This window comes from Acanthisitta chloris, unplaced genomic scaffold, assembly GCF_000695815.1.
Source record: "Acanthisitta chloris isolate BGI_N310 unplaced genomic scaffold, ASM69581v1 scaffold10694, whole genome shotgun sequence".
Lineage (NCBI taxonomy): Eukaryota > Metazoa > Chordata > Aves > Passeriformes > Acanthisittidae > Acanthisitta > Acanthisitta chloris.
The window spans coordinates 21,775-32,214 of NW_008671007.1; the positions used below are offsets into that span (position 1 = coordinate 21,775).

General features: G+C 45.6%; 1 protein-coding gene across 1 annotated transcript in view; it reads left to right on the forward strand.

The window, feature by feature from the left end:
* Window positions 1-8,391, forward strand: part of LOC103801507 (protein kinase C eta type-like) — a gene marked incomplete at both ends in the record, with an annotated part of 26,919 nt that extends 18,528 nt beyond the window's left edge. Inside the window, 2 exons of the mRNA XM_009073923.1 lie at window positions 7,142-7,280; window positions 8,203-8,391. Coding sequence (XP_009072171.1) covers window positions 7,142-7,280; window positions 8,203-8,391 — 328 coding nt within the window. The remainder of the gene's footprint in view (window positions 1-7,141; window positions 7,281-8,202) is intronic.
* Window positions 8,392-10,440: the final 2,049 nt, after the last annotated feature.

The following is a 10,440-nucleotide window of genomic DNA, read 5'->3' on the forward strand; positions in this document are numbered from 1 at the left end:
CTTATCCTTGTGAGTGTGCAAGACTGATACTAAGTGCCTTTGGACATCCTGAAGAGCACAGATGCTGGTGGGTGTGAGGATGTCCCTCTGTATTGCACTAATTCACAAACTAGTGGCCTTACCCTCAGGGAGGTCTTTGACCATGTGCAGTGGTGTGAGTTTTCAGAGGAGTTCAGCCATGCATTTTAGCATTGCCTCTGACCCCAGACGTGAGTTCGTTGTATTGCATCACTCTATGCCATCCTGTGTCTGCAAGAGAGGTGGAGCCTGCTTTGGAGGCTGGGTGTCCATAATCCACCCTAACCCGTGGGTGCAGAGCATTTCGAAAGGTCTGTGTTCTGCATGCCAGTAGGGGTAGGTTAGGTGAGACAGAGAAAAGCCATGAGGCTCTGTTGTATTCTGCCTCACTCCTCCTCTGCAGCTTCCTGCAGAGTCTGGAGGATATTCCGTGGTGGGATGAGACTGTAGAATCACCAGGAATGGTGCTGGGCTCCTGACTGGAGCACTGCTCAGTAGCTGAGTTGCCTATGGGGTTGACCTTACCATGAGCCTTCTCTGCCTCCGACTGCTGCCCACAGCAGCCAGCAAGGACAGGGTGCTGTCTGCTGTTCTATGGCCTAGCAATGAGTGTGGATTTTCAGTGGAGTTTCACTTGCTCATACCACTTATCCTGAGTCCGAGTTGGATCCTTGAATCATTATATCACATTTCTGCTATTGCTTTGTTTGTGAGAAATGAGAAGTTCAGCCTGGAGCTACTGTGGCTGTATTTACAGTCCCTAAACACTTCAGCGTGGTCAGCTTTACATAAAACTGAGAGTCCATCTGTTCTCCTCTTTATTTAATCAAAATATGGGTTTAAATCTGTTGTCCACTGTATTTAGAGCAAGGCCTCCAACTTGAAAAATCCTACCTCTTCGTTAAGTATCTTACCAACTGTGCTCTTCCTGAGGTTGTAAGTCGTTCATTCTCCACTCCTGATGTTGCTTCACCTTGCAAATAAAAATAATTATGATGCCACTGGAGCAGGAGTTGGAAACATGTATTGCTTTGGCTACTAGAGCAGGCAATAGAAAGAAACACGTTTTTCTCCATTGTTTGTTAGGTTGTTAGGACAGTGTAGATGGACACTTGCTGTATTTCATTCCTACTTTCGGGTAAATATGAATTACAAATATCTGGAGAGATCTTCCCTTCGTTTCTGTCCTGGTGTGTTGCACTGCAGGTTGCAGTAGGCTGTAGCCAGGCTGTCTGCCTGCCTGCTGGTGGTCTGGATGTGTTTGCACCTCAGAGGTTGTTAGGAAACCAGAAGAAATGTTTTCTTTACCCAAAAGAATGTTTTTCAAGGAAGCAAAGGGTTGAAGTTTTGCAATCCCTGCGCTGTGTTTTGACGTTGCTTCATGCAGTAGAGGGAAGGATGGAGTGCACAGGCTAAATCCCCTGGGATTTCAGGGGCTGTGCTGTGAAGCTATGGGTGTGTAAAGCAATGCTTTCCATCTCAGCATGTCAGCCCCACGCAGTGGTGTATGTGAATGGCTACATACTATAAGCACAGAGGGTTGCTCCAGCTATGCTGATTTTCCCCTTTAAAGTATGACAGGAGTTGAATTAGATGAAGCCTCCAAGGCTGGAAGAGAGTGACAGTTCATCCTTTTATTTAGCAGCAAAACTCAGGATTTCAAACTTTCTCTCCTGCTCAGTGCAGCTTGATCTTTTTTCAGATATCTTCTTCATGGCTCCCTTTTCCAAAAGTCAGTAATCTGGTGTTTCATTTGCGATTTCAGTGTTTCCTCCTACCTTGAAGATGTATCTAAACAAATAGCAGCAGCTCAGCCTGGGGTTTTTAAGTCTTAGCTTTGGTAGAATATATTGCAGGTGCCAACTTCAGCCTGTATTTACTGCTGACACTCAGCTTTACCACTGCCTAGGACGTACACTTAGCTCTTCCTCGATGCTGTGAGAATGAGTTTCTGGTTATAAAATCTTGACCATAAAAATAAATAATGTTTGGTTGTTATTAGAAAAGTGTGGGAGATGTAAACCATTTTCTGTGAAGGAATTTATAAGCAAGTTCTCTGCAAACCAAGACACACAGGATTAGAAATAGCCTTAATTCCCAAAGTGGTATGAAATCTTGGGAACAAAACATGGGGGCTCTAGTTCAAAATTGGTGGGAATAGGTTTATGAAAATGATTATTTCCTTTGAGTAACCAAGTCTCCAAAATTTGGTGTGGAAAGAAAGATACAAAACTGTTTCAGATTTTGTGGGCTTAAAATAGCTGTTAGAGCTTTTGTAAAGCAGTATTTGTTTGCAAGACAAAGGAGTGTTGGTTTCAAGCAAAATAAAAATATTTTAATTTGGATGTTACTAAGGAATGCAAAGGAAAATGGAAAACAGTATTAGCTTCACATGAGTATTTAGAGCTTAACATAAAACTGAAATTCCATCTGTTTTCCTCTTTATTTAATCAAAATATGGGTTTAAATCTGTTGTCCACAGTATTTAGAGCAAGGCCTCCAACTTGAAAAAAATCCTACCTTCTCCTTAAGTATCTTACCAACTGTGCTATTCCTGAGGTTGTAAGTCTTTCATTCTCCTCTCCTGATGTTGCTTCATCTTGCAAATAAAAATAATTACGATGTCACTGGAGCAGGAGTTGGAAACATGTATTGCTTTGGCTACCAGAGCAGGCAATAGAAACACATTTTTCTCCATCATGATGGAGATTTCAGTATTTCTATGAAGTAAAATGACTTCAGCAGAAGAGGTGGAGAAAAATCAAAATCTCCTCCCTGCTTGCAAAGGGGTTTGAATGCACATTTTCTCACCCAGAGGTGTTTCCAAGGTGTGTCTAAATGGCCTTGCACACTGGAAATCTGAAAAAGCAAAGAAATGCCAAAATTACTCATTTAGCTAATTGCGGGTTCGGGGGTTTTATTTTTCACTGTGTATTTCTTAAAAACCATTTGACTGGGATTTTATTTTGGTCCCAGCTATGTTTGTGGCTAGCTCCCACTGCTCTGCACCTACAGCTTCCCTGACTGAGTGGTTTGCATTGGGGTAGGAACACCAGACCTGTATGAGTTTCAAACCAGATCTTTGAGACCACCAGACCTGGGAGAACCTCAAACTGAGGAATAAAGCAAATTTCTGCCACCCTTACTCCTGTGAAGAAGATCCTTACTACCTTACAGGTGTACAGCCCTTACCACAACAAGGTGGTAAAGCAAAAATACAGGTGAAAAAACCCCCAAACTTCATCCTTTCAAATATACTTTCTACATCATGAGCGAGATAGTCAGAACAGAGCAAGTGGCAGGTCCGTGTATAACATATTCACTGGCAAAACTCCCCAGTGCAGGGAAATTGCATTTGACAGATGCTTTGGAATAGGACCAGATCATCTGCAATTGTAATTTTGGGTTTTTTACGAATGTTAAACTCTAGCAGCAGATGTGTAAAGAACACCTCTTCCAGTGAGTGACGCTGAAGCAGCTCATTTTGTCATTTCTTCTGGGTCTAGACTAAACCGAGGCCGTTAAGCCAATGTGTTGTAGCTGTGGGTGAGGACAAAGGAGGCCTTTCTGAGTCAGGATGAAGCCTGTTTTCCAGGGAAGGTTTGCTAGTGAAAGGCAGAACCTCAGCCGGGCCTTAGAAATGTAGCCTCAGAAAACCTCTCCACTGTTACTGCTTCATGGAACTGCTAAAAATATTGAATGGAAAATGCAAGTATTAAGGAAATGAGGTAGATTTGGGCTGTCTGAGCTGGATGACTTCCAGTTTCATCAGCTTCCCGGAATCCTTGCTGTGAAAATGAAGAGCTCCTTGTAAATCTCAGAAACCTGTCAGTGTTTTTCCTCTCAAGTGGCTGTGCTGGTTTACAGGGTATGATGCGTGGGGAGAGCTGTCAACATTGAGCAGTGAGTTCAGAGCTTACAACTGCTGGGGTGGCTTGAGACAAACACTCAAACAAGAGGCAGAACTTTCCCAGAGAAAGATCTTATGGGGCAGCTGGAGACAATAGGCTCCAGAGGAGCCGCGTGGCTGAGCCTGCCACTGTGCTGGCCCACGAGACCTGCTCTGAGGGGGACGTGTGGGATGATCTTCTGTCACCTTGCCGAGTAAGGAGCATTGAGCAGTCTTCTGTGGTCATGGGAGGTCCTCTACCAAAATGATCTGCACGTAGCCAAGGGCCACAGCAAGCAAGAGCCAAATTAACGTCATATTACAGGCTATGTGAAAATAGAAAATGCAAGTGTTGGGTTTCACGTCGCTGGACAGAAGTCAGGAGAAGTCAGTATCCCAGCTGCAGGAGGAGACAACAGGCACTCTTAATGGGTTTAATGTGCAATGGGGAGAAGCCAAAGGGCTGGAGGTTTGCCTGGTGTGGTTAAAACTGTGCTCGCCCAGTGAGAGGCAGAGTTTAAATTTAATGCCAATTACATCGATAGAGGCTCTCTGGGAGGATGCAGCAAGCACAGAATGCTCTTGCATCTGCAGAAGCTCCTGCCATCCTGGTGCTGAAATGAGCCTGGTGCATTGTGCAGCTGACAGGGATCTGGGGGCTCCTGCAGCTTGTCCTGTGGGGCAGGGGCTGGGAAGTGGCAGTGTGCCTGGTGATGTGGTTGGCAGAGCTGGCCCTGCCCCGTAGCTGTCTTGCCTCTGTTTCTCAATGTACATGACTGTGTTTCTGCTGGCTCAGGTATAAGGATGGTGCATTTTGTGGCATTCCCAAAGCATGCCAGGACATGGTGGGTGTTTCAGGGAGTGGGGGTAACTTTGCAAGGGGGATCTCCAGGTAAGTTCACCAGAATTCCCCTTGCAGTTGTACCTTTAGGGGCACACCACAACAGTCAGCACTGCCCAGGACTGAGAAGGTGTTTGCTGCATTTAGATCCGAGCCAAGAATAAACTGTGCATTTCAACCACTTCACTGCAGATTCCTGGAAACAAGGCCTGCCTTCATGCTCAGAGGGCTTCCTGGCTCTGCCAAGAACCACAGGGAAGAGCAACAGGAGCTTTGGCTGTAAACTGCTGCTGAAGATGGACTGTCATGGGCAACTATGCACAATAACTCTCACTGTGCTCACTTAAAGCCTTTTCAGGCCAAGCCTTTACCCACATGCCTTAGCAGCCATTTGTGATTCTCAGAAGGGAGAAAAATAAGTGTGTCCTGCTGAGCATCCCACCCAGAGCACACACTGCAGCATGAGACAGGCACTGTCCTCAGCATCCGAATTTCAGTGGCCACCAGATAGCTGGTGGGTCTGCTGGGTAGGGCAGCAGCATTGCAGAAGTTCTGCTGGTTTGTGTTGCCAAGCTGTGTTAAAGTTGAAGAGAGAGGATGTGTGATCTTGCGATTAAGATCCGGAGCTGGAATTCAGGAAGCTGGTGTTCAGTCTTTTCTCTGGGGGACATGGGCAAGTTTCTTAACCTTTATTCCTTGCTTTGCCATCCATTCAAAAGAGGCTAATAATACTTTTCCTTATCTCTTTAGGAGAGGATGTGGCCCTGATTGTCTAACACAATGTGTCCTTGATCTTTCCACTGAAATTTGAGGGAGAGCCGTCTCGAGCCCCGGAGAGACTTCTCGTGGTGGTGTGGGCTGTGCCAATGCCAATGCACGATAGAGCAGTCAACCATCTGATTTTCACTTTAGGATCATAGGTGAAGGATGAATAGGATCAAGCTGGATTCAGATTTCAGCTCATCCATAGGTCTTCATAATGATATGGAGATGTCACCACCCTCCCCATTGCTCCCCCTTCCCAGGGAAATAGATGCCCAACCAGAGACCAAAGTAGATCAAGATCCAGCATGGATTTTGTAAAGGGACCCCGAGACCCTCAAATGTATTTAGTTTTTTGATCCTGACCTAGGCATTGAGATGACTTTTGAAGGTCACTTTGTCTAGGCCTACAAGGTCTTCTACCTCAGTGAAAAGGCAATGGTAAAACCTGTCCCTGCTACAGAACTGCCCTGAGGGCTCTGGGCAGCTCTTGGGGCAATACCTGAGATAGTTCAAAAAATGAACCAGGACCTGTTTGTGCTGCACAGAGCTCACATCATAGCCCCTTTCTTCCATCTGCAGTGGTACCTGGAGCTTGTCTGGCAGCTGCAGAGCAGAGGGGCTATGAGCTGGTGTATTTTTAGGCAGGCATTGCCTAAGTCTGCAGATGACCCTGTGCTTTCTGTCTGTGTTCCTGATGGTACTTCTGGCTGCAGGCTATTCCCTCAGGCAATCTCAAGGTCAGGCAAGCTGATAAACTTTGTTCGGGCTCTGTCATTTTGGCAGCTCTGCTTTTGATGAGGAGCTCCCAGGCTGTTAGAGGTGACATATTGGAAAATGTTCCTCTCTGCAGCTTATTGGGCTGCAGGACTTTTGTGACAGTGACAAGGATGTCCCGCAATGAGCACTATGGAGTATGTTCACTACTTATATTAGTGCACTGCTGGAATAGACCCATCTGGGAGGACTTGAAGATGTTGCCTTATGATGGAGGCATCCCATGCTGCCCAAAGATTCCCTCCTGCCCACGTGGCATGGTGTCAGCAGGGAGTTTCTTTTCTTCTCAGCTTGGATAGTGCTTCAGGTGGGGTTTATCAGTCAGGCTTACCCTATACAGGGAAGTCTGGGATTTAACCCTCCCCACCTTGGGAGAAGGAGGGATCTGCTGCCCCTCTGCAGAGACCTCACTTGCCTCTGCAGCTCCAGCTGTCTGCTCCAGCGTGATGTGCTTTGCTGAATCAGAGCACGTCCTGTGCAGTGCATTTTGCTGCATCATAACATCCTTACGCAATCTGACAGCTCTGGCAACCTCTGCTCCAGTGAGTCCCAGAGCTAAATGAGCAGGAGTCCTGCCAGCCAGGCTTGTGGTGTGTTTGCAAAGCCATGTGGGCGAACTCCTGTAGCACCTGCCCATATTAAATGCCATTTGACAGAACGGTGTTTGTTCCTCCCTCCCTTTTGTAAGAGATGAAGCAAAAGAAAACCTCTCCTGCATGACTTCTGGTAATTTTTTTAGGATGATGAGGCTTGTGCATTTTACAGGTTTTGCTTCTGAGGCCTGAGATGTTGACTCCATCCATGCTGGGGCTGCTCTAAGCACATAGCAACTGAGTGAATGATTCTCGTTGCAGGGACTTGAAGCTGGACAATGTGCTGCTGGACTATGAGGGGCACTGCAAGCTGGCAGACTTTGGAATGTGCAAAGAGGGCATTCATGATGGCATTACCACAGCCACCTTCTGTGGGACACCAGACTACATCGCTCCAGAGGTATAGGAAACCTTTCTTTGCTCAGGAAAACTTGGTTTCAATATGAAAAGTGTAGATTAGCTTTGGAACAGCCAGTGAGCTCCCTGGTGTCTGTAGCTATAACTTATTTGACTGCCAGGTGCAAGGTTTCCTCCTAGATGTATTATCAGTCCCTTGTGCATGCAAAGCATGAGTAAATTTTCAGGCTGCTGTATGCACCAAAACAAGCCTGTGTTTTTCTTTAGGAAGCATGACGTGAAGAATGGAAATACAGCTGCAAAAATCTTGAGAGGCACATACAGATACTGTCCCAGTTTAATCTGAAAGGAGATTGAATTCTCCTTCATTTTCCAGTTCCTTTTTCTACCTCCTCACATCCCCTGTCATTCCCTAGTCTCACTACAAAATTAACAAACACCTCTATAAGGAACAGCTGCCCTCCAGATGCTGCCAGATGTTCTGACAGGGTTTCAACACAATTGAATTTTTGTCTGTGGTTGATGTTTGTACCTTTCTCACACACTCACACTCCTTTCCCTGTCCAGCTGAAAGCCTTGCTGTTGGAGCCAGGTAAGCATTTCCTTCCCGGGGCAAGGAGGAGGCAATGTCACCTCACACACATGGCTGCTCTGCTGCTTCTGAAGCTCAACCAGTTTTGCTGAAATGCCCCTTCTCCTCCAGCTCAGCCCTAGCATCATTCTAAGGGCCTGTTTCCCAGGTGACCCTGTGAGCTAGTTCAGCCCTTGTTTAATGCATCTGATGTACCTCTGTGCTGATCTGGGGATACCCAGAGTGAGATCACCTTTATGTTCTAGCCAGCCTAGCAGAGAATGCTCTTAGGACATAGTAAGAACTTCTGCATTAATGTTTCCAAGCCCTTTTTCCTCCCCTGCTCAGTTTTCAAAGCATCAGGCTTGGTATTTCTTTTGCATCTGTTCTCCAGATCCTGCAGGAGATGCTGTATGGGCCTGATGTAGATTGGTGGGCCATGGGTGTGCTGCTGTACGAGATGCTGTGTGGCCACGCACCCTTCGAGGCGGAGAACGAGGACGACCTCTTTGAGGCCATTCTAAACGATGAAGTTGTCTACCCAACGTGGCTCCAGCAGGATGCAGTGGCAATCCTCAAAGCAGTAAGTTGCTTTGGCTGTTTTCTCTCTGTCCTGGCTTTCTTCAGCCTAAATCTAGCAGAAGAAAACAGGGCCCGGGTATTGGCATGCAGAAGTCATAGTTACCCTGACCCTGACCCTCTTCTTATCTTGAATTGAAGGGTAAACAAATAAAACATCCAGCCACACTTAGGTGTGTTTGCATAGTTATGGCCTTGTTATGGTTCAGTAGCCAACTTGGCAAGTGAAGTGTCAGCATGTCTGGGCATTCCCCTGCCTGCTTAATGATTGACAGCACAAGGTCATCTTCCAGAAGGGAAGCAGCAGGTACACACAGTGTTTAATCAGTAGTGACCATATGGCTTCCATGTGACTGCAGTGGGAAGAAGTAAAGGCTTCATGATAATCATGATAATTCTGAATGTCAGTAATGCCAGCCAGCCCCAGGATTGTGTCTGCATGCAAAGAGGGGGGTTGATTTTTGTGTGTTTGGGAGACAAAAGATGGCGCAGTGCAACAAACAGTTTGAGGAGAGCTGTTGCTGACAACACTTAGTCCTTGTTCTATCATGTATTCCTGACTTTTTCCAGGAGCTCTCTTATCCATGACATGGGAAGGAAGCTTTTTAAGATTTCAGGCTGTGCATGCAAATATTGCCTAATGCATTGGAACTGCCTGGCTCTACTGCAGTGAATCAAAAGGTGATTCTATGATGAGAGTGTTAACCTATGAATTGGGAGACCTAATTTGGCTGTTCTGCTACTGACTTCTTCCTGCCCCTCAGCAAATCACTTAATATCTCTAAGCGCCCTGTGGAGAGAGAAGGATCAGAGTATTCCCTTTCCTTGCAAAAGCACTGTGAACAAAGATGCATTTAAGACTGGATACTACTAAATATTGTGGTAACAGAAGATCTAAGAAACAGTTGGCTAAGATCATAATTCATAGGAAATTGTGGAGCACTGACCCAGAGAAATGGGGTAATCAATGATGAGGCCACTTAAAGGAAAGAAGAGAGTTTGTATTCATCAGCTTTTTAGTAGTGAGAATCTGGAAGTTTTGTGCTGAAAGGGTTTGGTTGCATATGAATTGAGCAACTGCTTTTTGTAGCTGAAAACACATCTAATAAATTCCACAGAAATCAGCTGAGAATAAAATCCACTTCTGGAGGAGGCAGAGGGTTGTGAAATCACAGGTTGTGCTCAGGAGAGACTATTTGTCAGACTGAAGGCCCTTTTGGGTTTTGGAAATAGGCTGCAACATATTTAAACTAAAAAAAATGTGAAGTTCAGACTCACTACAGCTTCTGGAACAGCATTCATGTTGTTGGATTGGGATTTTCAAATGCCTAAGCTGTTCAGCTGAAGTCATAGCAGAGTGGATTTGTTGCAGGTATCTTGCATAAGTATGAGATGGTGGTAGAATGTGGTCAGGTAGATGCTCATTGTAGCAGGAATCTCAGGGTGTAATAAAATATGGTTTGGGTTTTAGCCTCTTGATGAAATACTTGTTTTTCTAATTCTGATAGGAGCCTCACAGAAACAGCCAGCACAAGCTGCAATCTCCCCACACTGCTCTAGCTTGTGTTCAGATTTTAACAGTGGGTCCCTTCTGTGATTAACAGGCAAGCAGCATGATGAGGAGCAGTGAAGCAAACAGGCCAGGATTGAGGATGGAGATAAGAATTTAAATAGAGAGCAACTGAGTGTCTCCAAAACTGCACAGTCAGCTTAGTAACTGCTGGTGACTTGCCCAAAAAAAGTCACCTCTCCATCCAGCTTATCTGCTGCATATCTGTATCATGTGTTGCTGGTGACACTCAAATGGAAGCAAAACTGCCTCTCTGAAATGCATAAGCATTGCTTAGGAGAAGCACTGTGCTGGGTCTGCTTAGGGAGAAAAGGCTGAAATTTAGGGCATTAACCAGGAGCCTTCTGATTAACTATTGGGAAGCTGCAACTGAAATCTTTACTGGACCTTCAGTTCTTCAGTGTTTCTGTTCCCTGGGTAGCTGCTATCTGGAGGTGACTTTTGCATCTTATTTTACAGCACTGATGATAGTTGGATACAGCC